The following is a 27,408-nucleotide window of genomic DNA, read 5'->3' as shown; positions in this document are numbered from 1 at the left end:
TTACCTTGGTGAATCATTTTTAGAGAAAGATGTGTCAAGACTGAGGATCTTGCTCAAAAATGAGTGTGGGGCAAAGGTCTGAAAGATTGTCAGATTCAGCAAATAGGAAATCTATTGAAGCTACTATTCAGTGAGACATAATTGTGTTTGTTTCTGGAATAAATAATTACTGTGGACTGTGGATTTCTAGAAACTTCTGTGTGAATGTTATGTTCAGTCACATAGGCTTAGCTCAGCACTACTAGCTATAATGGCATGCAGCTTGTTGCATTCTGGGGCTGCAGGATCATGTCCAGGGAAGCTACAGTTACTGGTGGCCGACACGGGACTCCAAGAAGATGGGCTTCTGTTTGGTTAAGCTCGGGAAACCATTTATTCAATGCAGGAACAAACTCAGCTTAGATCCAGAGACAGCCCCGAAAAGAGGCAGGGTGGTGGGCTCTATGGGACAGAACCAGGGTGGAGTTTAAGGTCAGGGTTTAATAGGAACATACATAGCAAGGGAGAAACCCCAGGGCCTCAAACCCAATCAGAACACCCTGGGCTGCCACCCCACGAGGGTCTGGGGTGGGGCAATTCTTCCCGGACTCTCAGGGCCCATCCCCCGAGGTAGAGGGATGGACTTCACTCTTCCCAAGCTTTAAAGCTATGCCTCTCACTTCAGCAATGCTTATCTGAAACTAAATCTTGGCCTTTGTGAGGGCAGGGGAACCTCACACAGCTTAGACCATCAAAATTCTGCCTTGTTTAGGAAGCAGAAACCAAATGGAAAAAAGCAAATATGCACAAGAAAGCAAATTCTTTATGTACTAATTTTAATACTTGGCTGTATACTGTGGAAAAACCATTCAGTGTGGAAAATGGACAAAACCTAGTCCAAAATTCCCCAATAAGCAAGTGTCATTGAGGTGACTGTTTTGTTATCTGTAAAAGCTGAATCAAGCACATATGAATATTCACCTTTGTGTGTCTTCCCACACCGTATGAGCCTCTGCAGTGTACTGTTGGAACTTACAGACACCCTTGTACTTCAGCTGCAGTTTATTTTGCTGAATCAACTCCAGCTGTGGAAAGAAAATTACTGTGAGTGACCACAATGCTACGTTAACACGTTACATATGTATTACCATATAATATACTGCAGAAGTCTTTGTAAAATCTTGGACTTGAAAGCTAAGAAGTGATGGTTGTGGGACAACCATAGGGTATCTGTAGTGGTGGTGAGCAGAAGTGGCTAAAACTGATGAAGTGGAACAGCTGTTGACATGAAATAAACATTCTTTATCCATGTGTATGCACACAGTGTATACCCGACCATGTCTACTGCAGCTTGGCGGCCTGTGTATCTCTTTGGCCTTTAGGTAACTGTTCCTAATTCCTTGAAAGTCAGTGAACAGCACTATGCCAGGTCAGCTTGGAAGTTTGCCCTGCCAATGTAGGGCAGGTCAGCTTCTTATAAATGGTCTGGATAGCTGTGGCGGAAAGACCAGCAGTTACACCATTTCTTCAGAAGACTGGTTTGTTCTTTGTGTTGAGAGTTGTAAGCATTCACCGTGCAGCTAACTTTAGTAAGGCTAACAGAGCTTCACTAAATCTGTAAATCTTCTAAAAAACTAACATTATAAATGAAATTTGGAAATAAGCTGTAAGGTCTGAATTTAAATACCTGAACTATTTTCATACTGACCAGCTGTATAGTCATATTTGTGTATGTTTGGACATTCTAGTCAAAATCAGTTGGTTTTTATGTATAAAGAACTTAAGGTTTTAAATTTTTTTTCCTAGGACTTTTACTGCTGAAGTCCCTTCAAGAAGTGTGGAGTTAGGGAAAGTTTTGTTTACAGTCAGCACAAAGGGTACCATCCTGATGATTTAATCCCTTTGAATGTCTCAAAATCTGTAAGACTATAAACCACTTATTTAGAATATACAAGAATTGGACCAATATCTGTTGTACTTCCTGTAGTGTACCAAGTTGTACAATTTTTAAGAAATCCTATTAAAATACCAAATGAGATTTGAATCTCTGTACCCATATGCTAAATTGCAAAACTGGAGCATAGGACAAAAGGTCACTGTTTTATTTATTAGAGTTACAGAGCTTTCTTTGTTAATTATGCATTCATCCAACGCTGACTATACATCCATCTAGTTTAATTAAGTCATTTAGAGTGCTTATCCCATATTTAGAACTTAAACTTTTTTGAATGATGTGATTAAGCATAATGGGTTTTTGACATAAAAAGACCATCATTAAATGCTATCTTCTGTGTGCATATCTTCCTTATCATGCTTGTAGTGCTCTGCAGAAGTTTTAAAATGTATTTCTGAGGGTATGAATATGCTGAATCTTCTTTTTGTATTGAAATGTAGATGTGCAATGGGATCTCATGTTTTAGTTAATTGTTGCACTTGCCAGGATTTTTTTCTTCCTTTTTTTCAACTGGTATGTCTCTCCTTCTGTGTTCCAAAGAGTTTATCATAGAATCTAGAATGGTTTGGATTGGAAAGGACCTTAAACACCATTTACTTCCAACCCCCCTATCATGGGCAGGGACACTTACTGCTAGACTAGGTTGCTCAAAACCCTGGCCTTGAACATTGCCAGGGTTGGGATGCCCACAGCTTCTCTGGGCAGCCTGTTCCAGTGCTTTACCACCCTCTCACCCTCTATCTAATCTAAACTTAGTCTCTGAAGCCATTCCCCCTTGTTCTGTCACTACATGTCCTTGTGAATAGTTTCTCTCCATGTACTGGAAGGCCACAATTATCTACCGCATTTACTTATGAATCAACAAAACAACAAAATCTTCTACTCGGTTGTGATTTAATACTGCCAATTCGGCATTTTCATTGTGTGGATTTAGTGGTTTATATTATCTATTAAAGCAATTCCTCAGCTTAAAGGGAATTTAATAACTTGCAATGCATTTTTTTTTTTAATTGCGGCACTTCAATTACACTCATCTACATACTTGTATGTTTAATTTTTCCCAGCCTCAAACACTAAGAACAAAGCCAGTACAACTTGTATCTCCTGCTAAGGAAGTTCAACCAGGAAGAAAATAGAATTTCATCTCTATGTCCCATTAAACATTTAACTAGGAAGAATTAAATAATTCTGATTATTACATTTTAGATCTGTGAAACAGTCTCTCTTCAGAACTGTGATTTTGCTTTTTTTGATCATGCTGTCAAAAATAATCAAAGCTGCTTTATATAGGAGTCTTAATTTATATTATTTTTCATTGTCTATAGGATTTTAAAAACTTTTTTTGAAAAAGTTGATTTTTTTTTTTTTTAATCCTATGCCTAAGAGGAAGAGATGACATCCGAATAGTTCCTTGAGAGAAATGAGCTGTAGCTCCTTTGTATTAAAAGCTAAAAAAGGACTCCCTGCAAATCTGGTGTTCAACCTCTATTTGTTTTCTAAATGTCAAACTGCAAGACGAGTTTATTTAAATACTTTCTTAGTGTCACTTGTTGACACAGTTGTCTGAGTTCCCATCAAGGTGTCATTTGAGCACTGTTAAGAAAGGCGTAAATTAGACAAGAACAGCAACCAAGAAAAAAAGAAATTAAAAAAATTGAGAACCTTAGAGCTGGAACAGTTTGGGTGGCCTATAAATACTTGTCATCCTTGTATTTCACACTCTTGGGACTTGGATGAAACATGCTTTCCATATTGAACTAGTGACTAGATTGAATTAATTTATATAAGCTTTGTTGACTGCATTGCAGAATTGTGATGGTCTAAAAACTATTGGAGCTCAGATCAGTCAGGTTTTCCCTTGCCTTGCTTTTTTGGATTACCATGCATGTATGTACAGACAGACTATATAGATAGCCTACATAGATGGATAGATCAAGTATGTTTGTTTATATGTGAGTATATATAAATGCAACCTCATACTTACATTGCAACCTTTATTGGCAAAAGAACTGGAATCTTGCTGCTTTTTTCATACTTCTGGTAGCTGCCAATGCAGATGGAGTTTCACCTGCTGCATTTATGCCAGACATCAGCCTTCAAAATCCCACCAGCCCCACATGTGCTCTTTTCACTGACTTCATCATGGGCTTTTCGAACAACCCTTACCTCTCTGCCACTGTCCAAGTATCAGTTTCCGAATTTTCCCTCCCTTTTATTTATGTGGAAGACTAAAATTATACTTGTGCCAATTATTTGGTGCCCCTGTTGACCTGCCTGTGACTTTACTGGAGAAAGGGACACTTTTTTAGTCTTGCACCTCCTTTGATCTAGGGAAGAGACAGCATTGCTTGGTTGTAGAAAAGAACATGTTTGGATGTGTAAAACAAGGCTGCATTGTCTCTTCCTATTCTATCATAAAGCCTGCTTTTTCCTAGGAGATGCTGGAGACCTTTTAACAGGGTGGGGATAAGGGAAGAGGTGAGGAGGAGGGATCTCAAGAAAAAAAGTGCACAAAAGTAGAATAGAAAAGAAAAAAGTGGCACCTTAAAGGATGATAGGTTTATCTGAAGCGAGAGATGAGTAGTATTTGAAAGAAAAATGCTCTAATGTTGGCTAAACTGGATTACTGGCCCACAATATAATAGGGGACATATTTGAGAGCAATGTACTCTTGAAAACAAAGGTAATTTAAAATTCATCAAGCAGAAATTATATCTGGTTAAAATGCATTAAACAGTTTCTATAAGAAACTACAAGTATTGCTCTGGAGACTTAAATTTGTATGAATGTAATATTAACTATTCCTTTTTTATATGTTCTTGTTTACAGACCAGTCGTTCCATATGGGGATGGGGAAGTCTTAGCCTTGTGCTTTTTCTAGTAACTTTTGGACCCTTCGCTATATTTTACTTTGCATTTTATATCCTCTGCTTTGTGGGTGGGTAAGTATATTACTTAGTGTTTAATTTGCTGTGAAAGTAAAAATTTAATGAGTGTATTAGCAAAGAGGTTGCTCTGAAAATCTGAAGTGGCTTTATATAATTAATATTTTCACATTTGAGCACCTCTTTATGAGCAAATTTTTTGTAATTGAAATCTCAATTTAGCTATTTTTAGTGGATGTTAGAAGATAACTGCTCACATAAAACCAGTGGTAATTTCAGTTCATACTTTTTATTAGTGTCAATTCTTTTCCCAGGTACTTCAAAGTACTTACATTTAATTTTCTATCCCAATTTCATTTTTCTATCTAAGGTTCTTGATTCATGGGAGTAGATGTTGTCCTGTGCGTGTGGAAATAATGTTACACTTTGAACAAGTAGATCAGTTCAGCAGCTATAGACTTTCCATGTTATCTATACAGGCCGGAAGGGAGCAAGCAGGGGCAGTTTAGCACCACTGTTACAATGTATATTATGATGTTTGCCTTGTAACCATTAAAACATTTTAATGGCAAGTTAGAATGTCTAATAATATCTAAGAATGGGATATTCTTTTTACCTCTTATTTGATACCATATAGAATGTATGTTTATTCCTGTATATCTCAACAAAAATGTAATAGAGTTTAGTAGCTAGAATTAGAGCTGCTATATTTGGGTTTCAACTATATTGGGCTTGGTATTTCAGCTCTGAGAAGTCTGTTAGAAAAAGGATTTAGTTAAAGTAAAACTAACTTGAAGTAAATGCTTTTGTCTTGTTAAGTCATGATACAGGTATGGTTGGCATATTTTGCTATCTGTTTGTCCAGGGCAAAAGTCAGAGTTCATCCAAAGGACAAGAGTGCATCTGATTGCTGTTTTGTCTTACCACTTTCTTTGTACTTCCATTATGGGAAATAATATGGGATATAATAATTTCTTAAGACGTTATCCTTCATTCTTGCACAGTTTCCATTGTTTGGCTTTTCAAAGCTATCAATCAAAGCAGGGTCTCAGAGCATGTCTGAAGTCAGCTACAGTTTGGCACTACTAAACTGCAAGTGTTGCCTGAGCTCATTCATTATCAAGTCAGCTCTCATATCTCTTTGCTGTGGTTATTGCGCTGCTTTGATACATTTTTGTAGCTAGTCGGTAAACATTGATCTTGCTAAGGATAAATTCATCTAGTGGCAGTGTATCTGTTAGAGCAGAGTGTTTACTTACATATATAGATGTGAAATCTCAGCCCTTGCAGTAGAATGTCATCACTTCATTACTTGAACATCTTGGCTATGGCTGTGATCTGGCCCTTTTTTACATTGTTAATCTTTTTCAGAGTGACACACTTACTTTAACATTCAGCACATAGAACCAGGAGTGCTAACTAGGCCAAATGGGTTTACATCTAAAGTATTCTTGCCTGCTTTTTTTTTTTTAAATTAATTCCCTTGAAGTTTCACAAAATGCTTGGTCATGCTTCTGTTAGAAACAAATTGTTATGAAGTAACTTTTGCACTTATGATTAGCAATTATATGTCATAACATCATATATATATATACATATATATATATTTAGTTTTGGTTCAGGTTTATAGTGGTGTCTGTAATATTTACTGTGCCCTTCTCTAGAGCAAAATAGCAATTTTGGACATGGATTTTTGAGGTTGAATTTTTTGTTGAAACTTGGAGTTCTTATCCAATTTGTCACACAGTTTTTTAGGTCTTTATATTTTGTTCAAAAAAAGAAGTGGCCTGTGTCAAATGTTTCTGACTTCCAGTAGCTGGAAGTCCAGCTTCTGTCCTATTTTGCAGTTTTAGCTAAAGAAAATGCTGAATCACAGCTGGTTGCATTGTTAGTATTGACCTAAGCATTTAAATAATATAGCAGTGAGCTGTGCAGGAAGACAATGGTAATGCCAAATCTCTGTCAATGTAATCAATCTGTTTATCCTATTTAACTCCTATTAAGTGCTAATTTTTTTTTTTATTTGCACTCAAATCTATGATTGCACAGATGTCTTGTAGTAAATGTACTATTGTTTTTGGTGTACATGGAATAATACTGAAACCATTTGTACATATAAATAAAAGTTCAAAATCACAATTTCTCTGTATTTAATTTTATTTTGTTTCAAGACTGATTTATAAAATGTTAGCCTTTTTGGGATCTGGTAACTCAGTCACTTAGGGAACTGAGCTCAAAAGCAGAAAGCTAAAGATAGATACTGTTTACTTAACCTGTATAGAATATTACAGGGTGGTATTCTTCTTTCTTCCTTTCCTTCAAGTACTGGTGTAGACCCCTTTACCTGAGTGCTGAGCCTGTCTGTTACTATCTGCCTTTCCTACTGAGAGTCTTTCTTGTCTTACTCTCTTTCCTTCCCTCTTTCAGCCCTAAGAAAGTGAAATAAAAATTATATGAATGGTGGTTTTGCCAAATACAAAAATTGAAATTTCTTGGATCATCAATTGCTTTGCCATTTAAAAGAATTTGCTCTGTCATCAAATCTCATAGTTATTGATACTCAATCACATTCATATGTATGTGACTGTCTGGCTCCATTAATGATTGTAACTGCTGACCAAATCAGAAATGGTTCTGTAGCTGCTTTTTGACTTTCACAAAATTTTCAGCTGAGACTGTTACTTTTCAGACTTGAAGGGAAAGTGATAATCTGTGTATTTCTATCTGTTACCTTTGTTCTGTTTTTAATCTGCCCTTGAAAAAGCTGTCCATCCAGTAATCTTTGGAAGAATTTTAAAAAATGAAGCAAAATACAATCTTTTTCTGCTCCATTCATTTCGAAAAGACTAAAATGATTTCTCATTCATGTATTGAAAATCCTCTCGATGAATTAAATAAGCATTTACACTAGAAGATTCAGGTTGGATAACAGATGCCCTGAATGGTCAGACTATGTATCCTTCTTTAATGCTTACATTTTACATTAGAGAAGAAAATGTGTTAAGTTTCTGATAGAGAAGAAGAAGCTCCTAGCATTTCTAGCATGAAACTGAAAATACTTCAAGGTATCTAAGAAGATTAGCATTTTTTTTTAAGCAATATTGGTAGTATTAGTATTTTTGAACGAGTCATTAACTTTAAAAGTATCAATATATTTGTGAGAAAACAGAGGTACAATCTATAGGTGGTTATTTCCAAGGCTTCAGTCCTTTTGAATAAAAGAAGATAAGCAACTGGCTGATGGATGTTTGAATTTAAAGTTGATTTTAGGCTGAACTTGAGTATACTGTTTTCTTCAAAAGACAACTGAGGTTTCTAATAGAAAAGTCATAGATAATCAAGAGAAAATTGAAATTTAAATAATTAAAAATGAAGCAAAGTATTAGTGAAGCTAATATTGAGATTTTTCTAAGCAAGTTCTTGTCTGTGAACTCTGGTGTTATGATTTTTAAGTTACAAGGAACAGGAGGGCAGTTAAACCTGCTTTTATTTCTTGCTATCATATGGCAAGTAAAGATGGCTGTAATGGAGTTAGAGTATCCAGTGAATTCCTCTTTTGTGTTGTCAAGTTACTGATAATTTCTGTAGCTTTTTTTTCCCCCCTCTTTCATGGAATTAACCTCACAGCTTCTGAATTGCTGGGCCTCTGGGGGACTCTAAGACGAAATTTTTTAATTTTGGGAATTAAAACCTTTAAATGGCATATTTTAGCTTGGATAGGATTTTTTCTCTAATCTTGTAAGTGAGAGTATCATATATCAACAGCTATCTACATTAAAAGAATGTATTACTTCAGCACATTTCAAGCCTGGAATAGCTTTGTGACTTCCTGTGGTCACAAATGCTGGTCAGCTGGCCTTTAAATTGAATGCTTTGAAATTTGTCTGAAAAGCTGTGTGTGTTTAGTCTTCCTAAGGCTAATCTATTTTCTTATTTTCATTGCTTGATATTTCAAAGGGTACATGCTCTGCTTATTCTAGAATTGGGGCAACACTAGTTTTTCATCTATTTCTTAGTAAAACCAGCTTGATGTTCATGTGTTTTTGTGCCCTAGTGTCATAAGCTATAAATAAATTCTTGCTGTTCTAGCAAGGGTAAGCACAATGTCTAAACATATGCAGTGGTTAGTTATGCTTGCTGCATCAGTTTATTCCTGGACTGTGATTTTGTGGCTTACACTACCATGGAGCAGCCTACAGAGTTTATTCCTGCATAGTGATGGAGACTCTTCATATAAATGCAACCAAAGCAACTTCTGTATGTACCCCTCTTCCCAAGTGCTAATATTTGTGAGCACAGGCAGTGTGCCATCACAGCAGGCACACTGTAGCATAGACAATGCTGTATAGATCTTCTGTGTGGTAAGAATATATCAAGACAGACAATACAAGACTGGGAAACTTCATACTTAGGGTTCTGTCAGTTATTTTGAGCAGCATGTTACAGTGTGAAAAAGCATGAGAGTAAACAGAGAGGACTGTCATGTATTGTCATTTTAAAACTTGCTGTTAAATATTTTCTAGATGTGAGAAAATGGGGCTGTTTTTGTACCTGGTCTTTCTTTTTCCATTTTAGGGGTTTTGTGGTTACTCTTTTATTTGGAAAAAGCAATTCAGAAAAATACCTTGAGCAGTGTGAACATTCGTTTCTCCCTTGTACGTCAGTTGGGATCCCTAAGGTAAGGAAAGTTTTCCGGTCTTAACTTCCAGATCAGATTTTATAATTTGGTTAGACATAATCAGTTTTAATATAAGAGTTGTGCCCATTTCTCAAGGTAAAAGAGCCTGCATTTATCATTCAAATCCTGCAATGTGTAAGTGAAATGCAATATTTTTCTTTCATGAAATATAAATTTTTTAATAGGTTATGGAAAGTTTGATTAAAGTATTGTTTCTTCATTGTGAGAAATGAGTATGATATGACTGGCTAATATCACCTGTTGGGAAATTAATAACCATTCCTTTCTATACTACTTACGTGTCTTGGTTTATTTTGGGGGTAGCTCTTGCTTTTCTGTGCAAGATTGTCACCACTATTTAGGTGTCTTCCATCACTGGATCTGTAGTCTCTCCACTTTTGATTGTGATCACAAAGTTGCCTGTCTAAGAAAGTCAAACTGTTACAAAAGTCTAGATTTGCAGTCCTTCAAGGATGTAGAGGTTATCTTTGGCTCTCTTTAAGCAAAAATTCTGGAAAGGCATAGATGAATACAGAGCAGCAGTGGAATCCACTTTTCAGCTCTTTTCTTTTCTGAATACCCAGCAGACACATCATTTTGGTTGATGGACTTAAGTTCAGGGTTCCTAACTGGCTAAATCTGCATCTGTTTACTATAGGAAAAGTTGTTGACAGCCAAGAGGTAGATTTTCTAGGAGTTCCTCAATGCATCTTGTTAGCTCAGAAGTTTAGATGTATCTTGGCCTAATCCATTAGCACTCATCAGAACAGAGTAAACACTTCACACCAAAGATTGCTAATAATTAAATTATGTTAAATTTAATCTCACAGCTATTCTGACTGAAGCATCCTGTTCTTAGCTGTCAGTTCACTACACTTCATGTTTTCTATCGAAGGGGGTGAATGTTCAGCATTATCAGAGGCACATAGAAATTTGCCTTGTGATTCAGCAGTATGTTTTCTAGTTACAGAACTTTTTCTGTGACTGTTTCATAGCTTTTTTGGTAAGTGGCCTTTTCACTTAAGTTTTTGAATATTTTAAGATAAACCTTAACATATACCCTAAACTTTCAAGCAAGGTCACTGCTCCAGATGAAAAGTACAAAGGTTAAGACTGAAAAAGGAAAAGTCAGCAGTTAGCTAATGTTTCTGTTTTGTTAATGAAACCTCATTTTGGATGGCTAAGATTATTGATGCTATATAGACTTTAGTGCTTCTATTATATAGGTTGTGGAGAATGTCCTGGGTTTTGAGAGCAGATTTAGAGAAGCTTTTCTGGTTTTTAAATTTCCTCTACATGCTGAAACTTTTTTTAATGTTAGTGTTACTTTTTTGGGTTCAGTATGTATGTATGCTCTGGTTGCTTTTTGAAAGAATAAAATCTCGGGAGTTTTTGTGAAATTTTTGCAATCTAGTGTGACATCTGATTTGAGTATGGACTATTGACACAGCACTTTCCTCAACTGACCTGTCTCCACTAATCTCTGGATTTAAGTTTTGTAATATGAAGGTATTTGTTTTTAGCTGACTTATGAAATGCTATTTGAAGCTGTTCACCAAATAAAATCTGTTTGTCTTCTACAATTGTGTTTTCTCTTTTGCCACTGCATTCAAGTAGCATTAACAAGTGCAGGTCAGCTTTTCAGTAGCAGTGCAAGTAGAGATGAGTCCCACCCAAAACCAAACTTGTTGTTTGCTTGTGATTCCTATTAGCTATTTCTGTATTAAATTTCTGCATACTTGTATGGAAAATAATATTTTTAACTTTACTTCTTCCATGAACCTGGTACAAGCTGAATTCACCTGGACATGAAATTATTTTGTGGTCTGAGGAATAATCTGGTGATACTTGTTCTTTATAAGATGCTCTTTTCATCAGAGTTTTATGGATAGTTTTGGGGTATTTTTGGTACTTAGAGACTTTCTTCAGGCTATGATAAATGTTCAAATGCTTGATTTTACAGAAATCAGTTGTAATACAGAGCATCAAAATTGTGGCTGGATGTAATGTGTAGAATGTACCTTTACATTGCAACACCAGATTTGGTGCTGATAGGTTTCCTTGATTGCTACTGCAGATTATACTTATTAGCAAATATATAGTGAATACCTCACATTAAGGAGAATACTTAAGGTACATTTGATGGAGGATTGTATACCTTTCTATGTTTTGTTCGTTTGTTTGTTTACATACACACAGGGAGGCTTAAAAATTAGGCTTAGACCTGCTTTTTCTTTTTGCAAGTCATATATAACTTCTGTCAGGAACCTACAGGATGATGCAACAATGAACTGGCTCTGCAAGATAAACAGTTGTCTGCAGGCTTGTATTAAAACAATGTTGAGTGAAAGGTAAGTTTAGAGCCTTCTGAGCTGTTAACTTGAATGCTGCTTTCAGTTGAAATTACAGTTTCACTCCAACTTCAACAGAAGTGTGAAATTTTTGGTTATGATAGTTGATGTCTCTAAGCTTCACACGAAAGACAAATAATTTCTGAAGGCTGCGTACAAGATTGCCAAGGTGCAATAAGAAAATAGTGATAACAACTTACAAGCAGTACTTGTATGTTGGATCCCTGAGTAGTCTCTGAGTTTCTTTAAGTCATTGGGTAATATCCTATGTCACAGATTTGAGGCAGATGTGTAAATACTCCCTGTGTTTTGTCCACCTGTGAAACCCTGTGACTGCAATTGAGGATATAGTAGCACAGTCTAAAAGAGGCATATTTCATATTAGGCAGTTACCTAACAGTTTCAAAAGAGGACTTAAGAAATACCCATTAGTGCAGTGAAACAAAAGTGTGAAATAACTCAGCGCAGTTAGATGCTTGTGGAGTCTGGATTTGTTTGTGCTGCATCTCACTTTGGGGAGTCTGTGCCTTGCATTCCTCCAAGGTGCTTCCTCCCTGCTTAAAATGAAGCAAAAAGTTGACTTGTTACTGTCAAATAACAAGTGATACCCATTTTTCCTAACCAATGATTTAATACTGATAGAGTGCATCAGACTAACTGTGAGTGAAGTGACGGTCAAATGAGACAGTTGTTGTGTGAACTGGGTCCTTCATTTAAGTTTGTGTTTTGTTTCAGTGTCTGAAAGGCAGAAGTAAAACCAACAGTACTTTTCAAGTGAGACTGGTTAGCTGTTGTACCTCTAATAGAATAAAAGCACATACTCTCTATTTTAGATATCTTCAGACATATCAAAAGCAAATTAAATTATACTGCTGGCACAGAAAAATTTCACTGGAGATAAAGAATATGACAAAAATGGTCTAATCTTGTAGTTGGCTTTGCTTTGAGCAGAAGGTTGGACAAAATACGAATTCCTGAAATCCTGGTCAAAACCTTGATCCTATGAACATTCTGATTTTTACCAAGTAATCTTGCATATACTCTCTCTCTCTCTCTCTCTCTCTCTCTCTCTTTCTTGTGCCTGCTGCTTTTTTTACTGCCATATTTTCCTCTCTGTTTTCCAAGTGTGGTTTTATGAATGCAGTCCTTCAAAGTTATTTTGACATTCTGTCTGGTAATATGTACTATGCTGTGCTTAGTAAAAATGTTTCATTATTCAGTTCCATATAATTTTTGGTGGTTTTGACACAATCAGCACAAAAATACTTTGAAAATTCATTAGTCTATGGGTGGAATATACTAATGGTTTGAATATGAACAGTTTTATTTATATCAAAGCTGCATTGAAGGTTCCCTTGTCTTGAAAGAAAAAAAATACATAATTTTGCAACGAAATATTTTATGTTATGATACAGAGTTGCTTAAATAGGAGGATGATTTTTTTTCTGGCCTCAGGTACTTCACTGCTGTTCACTGTTAACTGATTTGAGTGAGAGATATTTAGGGTGAGTCACATAGAATAAAAACCTTGGATATTTGGTTTATAATTCCTTCATTTATGCTTTTGGCAGTTCTTTTTTTCCAGTAGAGTCATAACTTTTTCTCTAGATCAAAGAAGTTACTGGTTTATTTGAACAATAGTGTAAGTTGTTGGGTTGTTATTTCTGTGAAAATAGAGGAGTTTATTGCCTGTTTTATTGAAATTTTGTAGAAAGACTGCATTAGTCCACTGGAGAGAAGCACTGATAAAGGGAGTTCTTTTTTGTTATGTCACTTGCCAAAAGTCATCTCTGATGAGGTCATTCTTGGTCAATGCTTTGAGTTACAAATCCTTCTATAAAGTAATTTCTTTCCCTCCTCATCAATTACTTTCCAAAGGCTTGTCTGTTGAGTAGCAATGGTACAAAAAAGTAATTTTTCTTCTGGCATATAGAATAAACTGAGGTGGGTAAAGAAACCAAAAACCCAACTGAAAATTATCTGAAATGGCACAGTCAAGTCACAAACAAGAGGGGAGCTGGAGTCTTTCACAAAAACTATATTGTGCTGTTCTTGTGTCTCCCCCTTCCCTCCCTTTCTAACTGTTTATTTCCTTATTACTCAGTAATTTAGCGAACACTTGTTCCTTTATAGTAAGCAAAAAGTAAGTTTTCAGGAGTTCCTCATCAAGTACTATATAGAGAAAGATACAGAAACTTGTTGCCCAGAGAGGTATGTTTCCATCCCTGGAAACATTGTAGGTCAGGTTCAACAGGGCTCTGAGCAACCTGATGTAGTTCAAGATGTCCCTGCTCATTGCAGGTGGGTTGAACTAGACCTTCCAACCCAAATAGCTCTGTGGGTCTATGATTATATCTTCTCTATAAATTATAATAATATAGAAAATGTTTAAAGTCATTACTGGAAGTGTATATCTATATCTATCTATCTATATATATCATAAGCAGTAGAGCTGTTTTGTAATTAGAGTTACACCCTACAAAGTTACATATCCCAATCTCTTTCAAGTGCATAGAAGAAATGAAACGTGAAGCCAGACCTATTAAGATTGACAGAAGACTGACAGGTGCAAACATAATTGATGAGCCTTTGCAACAGGTAAGTTCTAACCAGGACTATTTAACAACCTACTTTTATTTTTTTGCAAATATTGAGTATATATGTAATTATGTAATACAGAAATAGCTGAGTGACAAATAAAATTTCAAAATTTTACCATATATGAGTGATAAATGAAAAAACCATGGGAGATGGGCCAGCATATTGGGCAATATTTAAGTATGTTTTCAGTATATTTTACTTTCTCAGTGTACTGGTGATAAAAACAGTATGTTCAAACCAGTCTGAAAAATAAGTTTTAGTGTGTGAATTTTATTGTTTTACTCCCAGTTTCATAATAACAGAGGAGTATTGTTCACTCTGGTAATCTTTCAGGATAACTGCTATTATGTTATCAGACACAAAAAACTGTTGTACATTTTTTGTCCTTTTTCATTAGTTCTTTTTTTATTTTTTTTTTCTTTCCAATTTCAGGTAATCGAGTTTTCTCTGAGAGACTATGTGCAGTATTGGTATTACACACTAAGTGATGATGAATCCTTTCTTCTGGAAATTAGGCAGGCTCTTCAATATGCACTTGTTCAGTTTTCTGCCAGGTAAGATTTGTTTTATTTACATTATATACTGTGGGTTGTATGGTAGTAGATAAGTGATTAAGTTTATCTACTAGCATATTTCAGTGCATTTTACGGAAAGAACATAGAAAAATTTAAGATTATAAGAAGTACAGTCTTTTGCTGTGTAATGGAGATGATGGCGTTTGAAGTCACGATCTTTCGCAAAATGACCATTTCAAAATTTAGATCAATGTCTAAAATCACTGAACTGATTTTTTTTCTTTTTTACAACTTAAGCATTAAGCTTGTGAACCATTACATCTTTGTATTCAGGTCTTTTTCATCTGAAGAGTACGGCCACTCCCAAGGTCTGAATTCAACATAGGTATCATCTCAGATGATTTTTAGAAGTGGTGTGGTTCTTTCATATGTAAGAACAATGGGTATTTTAAAAAGAATAGTAGTCCAGGGAATAAAGTAGAATGTCACATATGCAAACCTTTTTTTAAAACATGATTGATTGAGGACAAATGGATAGTTTGTTCATTACCCCTTGTTCTTACTGCTGTTCCCTGACTTCTTGCTACTTGATTAAACAACTCCTCTGGGAAACTGTCAAAACTGACAAAGTATGGCTGATTTCCCAGCCTGGGTACCACGTGCCTTTATATCCATATACTTGTTTTTATTTCAGGTATTCATCCCACTGTGCTTGTTGTTACGTGCTTTGTCTGCAGAGGAGATTGTGGGTCACCTAAATATAAGTAACTTCTTAGCAATTTCAGGTGTTATCCCCTCCCTCTGTTGACTTGAAAACTTAGGTTACTGTGCTTTTCTGATAATGAGGGTCAAAGATGGGAGAGCAGGGTTTAATACTAGGAAGAAATTACTATAATAATAATTATAAATAGAATAATGTATAATGTAATATAGTAAAATAATGAAAATCCTAGGAGACGTGTTGAAATGGTGAAAACTATGCTAAATAAACTGTTACAGCAAACAAACTTATGGTTGCATGAAATGGACCTGACTACCCAGCTTCAGTATTTTTATCTGTTTGGCAGAGTTACTTCATTGGAAAGTGTCGAGCACTGAGTTTGTGTCAAAGTAGGTCAAATTCTTGCAAGTTTATTTTTCTTTCCTACAGTACTATAGCTCTTCAAAAATAGACACTGCTCCTGTGCACTTGTGCTCTGCTGTAGAAAGCAAATCAATTTTACAGGCCTAGAGCAGTTCTTCTGCAGAAAAATTGACATAGTGTATTCATAATGCCTGTAGTTGGATATAGCTGAAGCAGTTTAAGTTACTACCATCTCCTGTACTTTCATCCAGCCTGTCAGCTTCTGGGGAGAGTGAGTACAGTGGGAATTTCCCAAATCCCTGACAGCCGTAGCTTTGGGAGCCTGGTGTAAGGCTGCCACCCAGAGGTTTTGTGCAGGTCTGCCGGTGTTAGATCTGGACTGTTCAATCGATGGCCCTTTGGGACAGTTCTGCTTCTTATTTACACGTCTAGATTTTGTGGGAGCTCTCCCTTTCTTCCAGAGTTCCTTATCTCTTTCTCTGTCCTTGAGAAGAGCAGGTAAGGAACAACACAAAAAAAGGAAGTGTTCTAGAAGGACTCCTCCTATAATAAAGTAAGCATCTTGAGGGAGTTTAGGCAATAAAATATTTAGTGCAGGGTAAGAGCTATTACTACCATCAAGGTTCATTAAACCTATAGTGCCCAATCACATTTTCATATTGCCTCGTAAGGCACAGATACCATAAAAATGCCTTCTATCCTTTTCACACCACTAAGGAAGCAGTTTTATGTAAATCTAACAGTGACTGTTTTCTGATCTAAACCTGTGTGTGTTGTTAGAAGAGTATGCTAAGTACCTCATACAAGCTGTGGAATCAATTGTTGATAATATTAGATTGTGTTTAGTTTCAAGTGAAATGTGTGTTTTCTCACTGGTGCGTATTCTGCAAATTCAGAAGAAAATGATTTTGATTCGATGCCTTCCAAAATGGTAGCAAGTACGGCTGAAAAAGACATGGAGAGTATTTTAGTTTTACCTTGTGAACTGTTTATATCAGGACTTCTCACAGGTATTTGACAATGTCACAAATCAGAACACTATTCTAGATGCAAATGTTGACTTTCAACTAAATCAAGCATAAATATTAATGTGGTGCAAGAGTGGTATTTTACAATATTTGGTTTTTCAGTGGATAGGCAATTAGGAGGCTGATTTATTTCTTTGCTTTTCCATGTTTACTGTCAGTGTGGTTCTTGGCAGGAAGGAAGAAAAAGTAGGAATTTATTATTGTTCTTTGTGTTCACAACAAAATAATTAATTTCCATGGATGTCCTTTACTAATAGGTCAAAGGAAACAGACTGGCAGCCTTATTTCACTACACGACTTGTTGATGACTTTGGCACTCATCTTCGAGTTTTCAGAAAAGCTCAGCAAAGGATAGCAGAGAAAGGTGATCAGATGAAAGGTAATGTGAAGTATTTTTTAATTTGGTCTGAATAGGTTGTTCCCTTATGTGTGTGAAGTATAGTTAGCTTTATTTTATAACTCAAATTTGCTCTCAAGTTTCTAGTCTTGACAAAAACATGCTTTCTTTTATTTTCTTTTGCATAGATCAAGCTGAGGAACTTGTAGATACATTCTTTGAGGTTGAAGTTGAAATGGAAAAAGAAGTCTGTCGTGATCTAGTCTGCACTTCTCCCAAAGATGAAGAAGGTCTCCCTATTATTTTCTGAGTAAATATTTTAGTACAGGAGACTAAACTAAAATACTAACAATTATGTTCACAATATGAAATGAGTTAAAATCTTAGCATACGACTTTCAAAGTGTGGTTATATACCATACGTGTTTATTTCCTCTGGTTTGTACATATTAATGCTATAACTAAAACATAGCATGTGCATATGTAAGTTGTCCTCCTTTCATTGGAAGAATTTTAAGATAAAAGTACTTTTTCTTGAGAGAGAGGGGATGGTTTTGCAGATTCTTACTGCTTTTTGTTATATGTGCCTTCCTTATCACTTTTCTGTAGTCTTCCTTGAAAAACCACTATAGTTTTAGGCAAGGTGTTGAAGGAGGGGAAAAAAAGCTCTATATGTTAAGTAAGGAAAATGAATTAGAGTTAGGTTGTTGGGGTTTTTTTAATCTTGCAATTTGGCTTTTGTTGTCTTGGGTTTGAGGTAGATCTTTTTCATTAGTGCTGCTTATATTCCATCTGAAAGATATTCCTGTAATGCTTGGAATAAAAGAGATACATGACTGAATGATTGAACTCAAAATCAAGTATTTATCTATGGGATTTGGTTATATCAGGTAAGTATCATAATATGCAACTCTGCTGAGGGGTTTTCTTTCTCTAGGATTCCTAAGGGATCTGTGTGAGGTTTTACTGTATATATTGCTACCTCCTGGAGACTTCCAGAACAAGATCATGCGATACTTTGTCAGGGTAAGTACAGACTCTGAAAGCTATCCCAATTCTTTGGTTTAATGTCATAAAAAAAGATTTAGATCTAAACTGCTGGTCTTATTTTCTAAAATTGATCTAATTTAGTATTATTTTAAACTAGAGTCTTGATAAGTATTTAATAGCAGTGAACAGTTTGTCTGAAATGTTTTTGAAGGGTCCTTTAACTCCATCATGACAAAAGCATGAGAAAATAGATGTTGTTTTTCTCGAGGTTGTTTTTTTCTTGAGGAGGTCTGTCTTATAATTTCTTGCAATTACAAATTACATTTGTAGTGTTAATTGGAAGAGAATGTGGTAGTGCCTATTAAATGTTTTCTGTAAGTAGACTTGTGTGTTTGAAGGTCTACACAGTGATGTTTAAATTGTTGCAGTTATACTAGCTTTAGGAATAAACATATAAAATGGTCTATTATCCTTTGTTTTTTAGGAAATCCTCTCCCGAGGAATTCTTCTTCCATTAATAAACCAGCTCAGTGATCCTGATTATATTAATCAGTATGTCATATGGATGGTAAGATTTAAAATGTTTAAAATTATTTGTATTTCCAGAACATTTTCATATAAAGCTTTACTCGTGTTCCCTATAATCATGATGGATAAGTGTCTGATATAAAAGTTACCAACGGCTGTTGGCAGAGATAGTGAACTTAGGGCTGCTGTATTAAATTTTATATTATATTGAGTTACAAATACACATAGACACAGAGACTATATATATCTGCACTCTTCATTTTGATTGTTCAGCAAAAGTTGCCTGAGGACAAATGTATCACAAAATGTAGAGTTCACTCCTCTGAATATTCTGTTTGGCCGTTTGGGAAGTGTGGCAGTAACCATGGGGGTGTATTCCTCTGACTGTGTTTACAGTTTGGCTCTTCAAGCTTAAGAGGCCTCAAAAATAAAAACTGAGAAACATTTATGCTAAGGAATTTCAGGGCAATTGTTTTAGGAACATTTGTGTTAACCCTAAATACTTCAACTGAATAGGCAGAAACAGTTTTTTTACTTTGATAATTCTCCTAATGCACTTGCAAGAAAAGCCCCCAAACTATTTAAAGTAGTATTATAGTAAAGCTAACATAAATAGAATATTTGTGCTTTAATTAACAATATTAATTCTTTGCAAAGCAAGTTAACACTTACTTTTAAATGTTATTATCCTTTATAGTTCACAAATCAAGTTTAATATTTTTCCCCCAACTTCTCTCTTTTTATTCATATATTTTAGTCTTATAGTATACACAAGTTCTATGCTGAAAACACCCTTGAATTTCAAAGTTCTTATTACAAATGGAATTATGGAATGGCTTCAAGTGTATGTGTACAGTGTTTCCTTCACTCCAGCCTCCTCCATTTCATGTAAAAGTTTGCATGCATTCTACAGGTACCTGGCTGTAGCAAGAAAAAGTACTGCTCATCTGGACTAGAATTTGCAATTTTCAATTCCCCCTTCCTCCTTCGTGTGTTCTTTATTTGTAACTTGGCCTCGTTCTTTATTTACTGAGCACTGCCCCCAGCTGCATCCAGAGATAGGATTCTGAATTTTTTATAAAGCTTTCTGTTATGATAGTGATGTCCCAAATAACTAATTTTCAAAATTGCTTTCTGAGATAGAGAAGCAAATGTGCTGGGCAAAAGATAAGGAAAAAATTTAATACAAGTCTTATGAAATAGAGATTGTTGCAGAAATTAAGGTCAGAAGTAGAGATGACTGAAATAAATCCTGGCTGCTTTTGGAACCTTTGACATAAAGTCAGACTTGAATGAAAAGATCAGTTTCTGGAAAAGAGAAGTTTAAATCCAGGTTTCTAGGCATACCACAGTCTGATACTAATTCTGTTGCAATAAAATACAAAGCTTCAATATAAAATTAGAAATTAAGTCAAACTTCTCTCTTCACAGTGAAATTCACAGATTTACAAAATGTTTTAAGTTCGAGTGTTGCCTGTATTATTGCTTTTAAAAGCAGATTTCTAGGGAGATTTTTCTATTTACTTTGATCAATGGTATCCAGTCTTCATTCTTTCTGCTTTGTGCAGCTCATGTCAATGCACTTACTCGGTATGGACCAAGTATTACATTTCCATATCAAAGTGAGCATCTAGAAGAGATGTGTGTGAAGTGACTTTTTTAGCTTCAGATGGTAAAACAACATTATAACTCAACCCTCAGCACCTGCGTGCACGTGTTGTAAAGCTGCCAGCCTTTCCCTCATCTATGCTGCATTCACAGCACAGTTTCCAGTGATCTTGGCAACACAGCAGGCTTCCTTCACTTGCACAAATTCCTTTGAGTCCCTAGAGCAGGTTCACTCTATGCTAATAGTGGTAAAATAGTATATATTTAAATAGCTTAATAGTATTTGCCAGGGTATCTTAATTAGGATTATAGAGTGGAGTCATTTGCTTTTTTTTTTCCTCTCTGTAGGTTATGATTACATTGTAGAATGTTTTAATTATTTTTGTAATTTTGTATCTCAAGAAGCCATTACTCTGGGAGCATGTATACTTGCTGGGGATCTTGGCAAAGCTGAACCTATTCAGTTGTCTCATCATTTTCTGCCTGCTTAGCTAAGGAGATAAAAGCAGAAGAAGGTGGATTGGATTTTGGAGATCTTCATTAAGGAGGTTGATGGATTTTCCATGTGTCTGTGTGTACTTCTTGAAAACAGGAAGTGATGGTGTGAAATAAGTTTTGACTATGCATGCTTTTTTCTGTCCTATTCAATGTAAAATTTCAGTACCAAAAGGAAGATTTAGAAGTGTCAAAGAATTTTCAAAATGCCACTTTGCAATGCTGTATCAAACTAATTCACTTGAAGAAAATGTCTTGTACTTTTAGCTGTTTTGCATTGTTTATACTATAAAACTTTGTGTTTCAGATTCGTGATTCCAACTGTAACTATGAGGCCTTTATGAATATTATTAAATTAAGTGATAATATAGGAGAGTTGGAAGCAGTGAAAGATAAAGCAAGTGAAGAACTGCAATATCTTCGATCTCTAGATACAGCAGGAGATGGTTAGTGCTGGATTGTTTTCCAAATTTGAAATGCATTTACCTGCATGATCTCTGTAGAATATTGCAACAATTAAAAAATAAAAGCTCTGATGCAGCATAGTATAAAGTATTTTATTTTTAAAGAAATTGCATAAGAAGTGATAAAACTCGAGCTTTCATTTTCATAAGTGTTTTATTGGTTGGTGTGTGTCTGATTCCTTTTTGTAAATACAGAGAATTTGATTAGCTAAGTGTATTTCTGTTAAAACTGCTTGAATGGTGGTTCTGAATTTCAGTAATATTTAAGGTATTATTGGTAGTCATTTAACCGTTAATCTGAAAAAGGAGAAAGAAAAATATTTCTTCTTGTTCACTTTCATTAGCAAAGTATTTCAACTGAAAAAACACCCCAAGACTTTGGGACTTCCTGCATTGCTGAATTGTCTTTGTTTTTGCTTTCAGATATCAATACTATAAAAAATCAAATAAACAGTTTATTATATGTTATTAAAGTATGTGATTCAAGAATTCAGAGGTTGCAGTCAGGAAAAGTAAGTGTTTTAAAACTTTTTTTAGTTTTAAAAGAGTGAGGTTACAAATGACTGACTTGTTCATTTTGCTGGTTTTATAACTAAGGGTCGATAGAGTTAGTGTATTTGGCTTTACTTAGTTTCTTGACTCTCTTAAGTTGACCTAGATGTGGTTCCAAGATAATATAATATTCTGTATGTATTGACTACTAAAGTGATTAAGCATTCTATAGCTGGACCTGAAGGCATTGCTGTAATGGCAAGAAATGCCATATAGGCAGAAGAAAATGTGACAGAGGTGAATTTGTGGTGACCTGGGCTCATCAAATACTGAAATTAATTCTTGTTAATTAATTTTCTACTGCTGTCATTGTTGATGAGGTATTTGGGGTTAATTTGACCTGTAGAATATTACATGAACAGCAATATTAAAATCCAGTTTACTATGCAGCAGAATAGCTGAAGCCTGTTTTGAAGGCAAATAATTAAGGAAACCTGACCTTCTAATCTAGATCTTCCTTTACTAGTGTTCATGAAAATAGCTAATAATTGAGATGCTACTTTATTTTATGTAATGTAATATTTTTTAACCTATATGCTTTGTGGTAAGTAGAAGTTTTAAAAGTTAATTTAAAAAAAAAAGGTTATAAACACACTGAACTGTGTCTTACAGGAAATAGATACTGTGAAACTGGCAGCAAACTTTGGAAAACTTTGCACAGTCCCTCTGGACCATATTCTGGTAGACAATGTTGCACTACAGTTTTTTATGGGTGAGTGTTAATTTATCTGGTCTGTTTTACTTATAAAGAATATGCTAACTCACAGCTCTGTATGCTTAGAATTGCTTAATGTCAGTACTAAGAATATCCATCAGTTTTGTTGATGATTTTTTAATGCAGTGGCTGGAAACATTCCAGAAAGTTCCTGGAGTGCGTGGGAGGTACTTCCTGACACAGTTGATGAGGCAGCCAACCTAGGAAAGCACCTGTCTGAACTTGTTTGCAAACAGGGTGATGTGATAGTTGGAGGCTGCCTTGGGCATAAAGTGAACACCCTCAATCAGTTTACAAATGACACTTAAGTTGGGCAGGAGTGTCCATCTGCTGGAAGGAAGGAAGGCTCTTTGGAGGGAGGAAGGCTGGATTTATGGTCCAAGAAAATTTGTATGAGATTCAATGAAGCCAAGTGCCTGCACTTGTGTCAGCCCCAGGCAGTGCTGCAGGCTGGGGGCAGAGTAACTGGAAACTGTCTCTCAGAAAAGCACCTGGGAGTGCCAATTGACAGCAGCTGAACATGAGCCAGGAATGAGTCCAGTTGACCAGGAAGGCCATTGGTATCCTGTCTTGAATCAGCAATAGTGTGGCCAGCAGGATTAGGGCAATGATTGTCCCCCTGTACTCAGCACTGGTGAGGCCACACCTCAAATCCTGTGTTGAATTTTTGGGACTTTCACTACAAGAAAGACATTGCATGTCCAGAGAAGGGCAACGAAGCTGGAAAGGGTCTGGAGCACAAGTCTTACGTGGAGTGGCCCAGGGAACTGGGGTTGCTTATGCTGGAGAAAAGGGTGCTTGGAGGGACCTTATCACTCTCTACACTGCCTGAAAGGAGGCTGTGGTGAGGTGAAGGCTGCTTTCTTCTCCTAGACAGCTAGCAACAGGTTGAGAGGAAATTGCCTCAAGATGTGCCAGATGAGGTTTAGATTGGGTATCAGGAAATATTTCTTCACCAAAGGGGTGAAGCATTGGCTTGACAGGCTGCCCAAGGAAGTGGTTGGGTCGCCATCCCTGGAGGTATTTAAAAGATATGTAAATGTGATGCTTCGGAACATGGTTTACTGGTGGGCTTGGACGTATTAGATTGGCAATCTCGAACATCTTTTCCAGTCTAAATGATCCTATGATTCAATGAACCTGAAATTCAGTTTGAACTTCATCTCCATTTGTATCATGCTGTACAAGCCTGTTATATTCACACAGTAACAGTGGATGCACTTTCTACATGTCCATTTGAGGATTCAGTGCTTAGTTCCTAGACTTTGCTATCTGTCTTTTTTACTGATTATCACCAACATGTAGATATGTATACATATATACACATATATATCACCAATATGTATATGTATTTTTGTAATTGACTCTGTGTGACAAGTTTTCCAGATGCATAACCAGATCCTGGTGTTCCATATGTAGTCAGCATCATAGAGAATTCCAAGATGCACAACAGTAACTAAGGTCATGTGGTGTCTGTTTTCTGTAGATTACATGCAGCAAACTGGTGGCCAAGCACATTTGTTTTTCTGGATGACAGTAGAAGGATACAGGGTTACAGCACAGCAACAGCTAGAGGTACTTCAAAGCCGGCAGAAAGATGGAAAACATCAGACTAATCAGACCAAGGGTCTATTAAGAGCAGCTGCATTTGGAGTTTATGAGCAATATTTATCAGAAAAGGTAGGAATAATTTAATTCTGCAGTTTGGGGCTTATTCTTTGTACTGATACTTCTGTGAATAGTTATGGCTAGATTAATATGACATGATTATTATGTAGCACAAGTTGCTTACATGTTGACATCTAAGCTATTGCTTGTGTATCTTATCTCTCTCATCTTAAGCAGTAAGAAAGTCTTCTTTTTGTGTTCCCCCTCATTTAAAAAGGCTTATATTGCCACTGACTGCCCTGTCAGAGCACTGAATATGTTCTTCAGAAGCTGACTTTCTAGAGTTAACAAACTAGAGACAATGTAAAGACAGAAAAAAAAAGTGTCTCTCTGCTTATTGTCTGCTTGCTGTCCTTGTCCTTCCTTTTATTCTGCCCTTCACCCTTGCCTGCCCCCTTAAGAAATGTTATTAAAAAAATGGAACTAAGTATTTGTCTAAACTTGAATTAAGATTGAGTTATCAGGTGAAATAGCTTCCTGTGCCTCTCTACCACTGTCCGTGTAAATTGCTCAAGTATCACCATTGGGTATTTTTCAATAGACAGTAAGGATTCCTCTGTGGAAGAAACTGCTCATCAACTGGGATTGACAAAGCATCTTGGTTCTGAATTTGTTTGTGGATAAAAATCTCTCACTCAGAAATGGGCAGTTGACAAACTGTTAACCTTTCCTCAGATGTTTCAGGACTTCATCCTATTACTTTTTTATTGACCTGTTCTTGATTTCTGAATCTTAATGTTTTTCATAAATAAATAAAAACTGTTTATAAGTCTGAGTAAATCTGATTTAGGTACTGCTTCAAAATATATGTGTAAATTGTTTTTGAGGCAGTTTCTATTGTTTAATAGTGAAACATCCAAGTTTTAATACAAACTCTGAATTGAGTTTAGTTTTGTGGGTGGGGGGGATCTGACTCCTGTTGTATGTTCTAGACCGTTACAGAGATATTTGTGAAGAAGAAATTTAGTTTACTTAGAGAGCTGCAGCATTGCATTGGATTTTATTTGTTAAAGTACAACTTTCTTATTTTTATGCTGCAAAAGTTGATTTAGATCTCTATGACAGGCATCTCCAAGAGTTAATATTGATGACAACTTAGTAGCAAAACTTGCAGAAACACTGAACCATGAGGATCCGACACCCGAAATCTTTGATGACATTCAGAGAAAGGTATACTCTATTTGTCCCTTATTTCATAAGAACTGTTAATGCTATAGAGTGTAAAACATAGTTGCAGACACTAAAAAAGAAGGAAGTCAAATATCTAAACCCTAAAACCAGTACTACCATTTGCCTGTTCTGTGAAAATCACACTCTAAAATTGTCAACTTTTGCTTTGCCATTTTTTAGCTCATGGTTTTCAAAGCAGTAGACAGCAGTAGGTGTCCTTCCTGTATTAGTCTAAATACAAAACACAGTTTAGAATTATCATGTTTTCATTTCTGTTAATGCACTAATGTAAGAAAAATGTCATGAGTAGACTAAAACATACAGTTTTTGTTCAGTTATACTTCTCTTTTTCAGAGAAGTGGAATGTAATGATCCTATATGAAGTCCAGTAGCTGTTTCTAAAAATTAGTTTGACTGGTCTGTTTCTGCAAACTTGCACAGTGAAGCACTCAGAAGCAGCAAGTGCTGAAGAGAAAACCAGTATATTTATTACCTGCCTATGTAGACTTTATCACTCAAGTCTAATATATGTATTTAAAAAGGAAAAGTGAATGATTAATATTCTGGCAATAACTTACATACCCAATCTGAAATATTTTTATATTAGGTTGTTACTTTGATGTTCTCATTCATGCTACAAATTAGTGGATATGAGCTGTAGAATTTAGAATCACACTGTTGTACTTGGGACTCCCATTTAAGACTAATTAAAGCACGTTGTGAAATCTGGGCCATGCTTGTGAATTCTGCTGAAGAGCATAAATTCCCCTATATTACAAAAGAAATGAACCTCCTTTAATCTGGATGGATTGGGTTTTTTTCTGTTCTTACTAGATAATAGTACTTGAACAGTGGTCCATTAAAAAAATAATTAAAATATTCTAGAGTTGACATGAGTATTAAACATTATGAATTAATTCCTGTTATGTATAGATACTAGTTTGTATGTATATATATATATACTGTATAGACTGAATACCTATGAAGGTATAGTGAATACCTGTGAAGGTAAATTGTATGAGGTGGTGTGGTTAAATCTTTGTGAGGTACTGCTACATTGTATTGGCTAAACTAGAAATTGTCAGAAAGGTCACATATGATGTCTTCCGTCCCCTTCTTTCCCTCTTTTTACCTGTTGCCCTAAGTGTTTGCAGGTCAACATTTATAGTTTGTCCACAAGGAGGGACTGAGATAACCCTTTATGAAACCGATAAAGACCAAATAGGTTTATACTGAAAATGCAAGGATTAAGAGCAGAGGACAGAAGTATTTACAGCTATTGTGCTACTTCTCTTCCTAGATATGCACGTCTGACTAGTTAGTTATTTTCTGATTTCCATTAAGAGTAAGTCAGAGACACGTATGCACAAGTACCACAGCAGTTGAGTTCCTAAAGTTTCTATTATAAAATAAATTGTATGCAGTTCATACTTTCACTGGAAGAATTTGGAAGAGAGGCTCAAAACTTTTTTTGAGGAGAAGTTGCTTTACAAAAATTCAAGTAGAATTTATGAAAACTGCTTGGATTAATTAACAAATGCAATAAGTATTCCTGAAGTGGGCATTTTTGTTTCAATGAAGGTGTATGAGTTGATGCTGCGAGATGAGAGGTTCTACCCTTCGTTCAAGCAGAATGTGTTGTACGTGCGTATGTTAGCTGAGCTGGATATGCTGAAGGATCCCAGTTTCAGAGGATCAGATGATGGTGAAGGAGGTGAGCTATGTACCTCTAAGGGGTATTTCCTGGGACCATTCTTTTCTCTGCTTTAAAATGAAAATTAAAAAATTATCCTCACTGTTTTTAGGA

General features: G+C 35.7%; 1 protein-coding gene across 6 annotated transcripts in view; it reads left to right on the top strand.

Annotated features, from left to right (window-relative positions):
* The window catches only part of SNX13 (sorting nexin 13), a 66,561-nt gene that overhangs the window by 17,202 nt on the left and 21,951 nt on the right, over positions 1-27,408 (top strand). For 3 of the 6 annotated variants that reach the window (XM_015618826.1, XM_015618824.1, XM_033511874.1), the window contains exons 2-15: positions 4,763-4,875; positions 9,394-9,496; positions 14,356-14,445; positions 14,881-15,002; positions 17,333-17,454; positions 17,601-17,702; positions 18,349-18,437; positions 18,886-18,969; positions 21,340-21,478; positions 21,920-22,008; positions 22,661-22,760; positions 24,250-24,443; positions 25,497-25,601; positions 27,183-27,315. In XM_015618826.1, the coding sequence (XP_015474312.1) occupies positions 4,763-4,875; positions 9,394-9,496; positions 14,356-14,445; positions 14,881-15,002; positions 17,333-17,454; positions 17,601-17,702; positions 18,349-18,437; positions 18,886-18,969; positions 21,340-21,478; positions 21,920-22,008; positions 22,661-22,760; positions 24,250-24,443; positions 25,497-25,601; positions 27,183-27,315 (1,585 nt within the window). Of the gene's footprint in view, positions 1-4,762; positions 4,876-9,393; positions 9,497-11,740; positions 11,848-13,328; positions 13,353-14,355; positions 14,446-14,880; positions 15,003-17,332; positions 17,455-17,600; positions 17,703-18,348; positions 18,438-18,885; positions 18,970-21,339; positions 21,479-21,919; positions 22,009-22,660; positions 22,761-24,249; positions 24,444-25,496; positions 25,602-27,182; positions 27,316-27,408 lie in introns of those variants that run through there. The other 3 variants (XM_015618827.2, XM_033511873.1, XM_015618828.3) reach the window with 3 other exon arrangements.

The sequence above is a fragment of the Parus major genome, chromosome 2 (assembly GCF_001522545.3).
Source record: "Parus major isolate Abel chromosome 2, Parus_major1.1, whole genome shotgun sequence".
Lineage (NCBI taxonomy): Eukaryota > Metazoa > Chordata > Aves > Passeriformes > Paridae > Parus > Parus major.
Note: the sequence above shows the minus strand (reverse complement) of the source record. Positions and strands in the feature narration are given on the sequence as shown.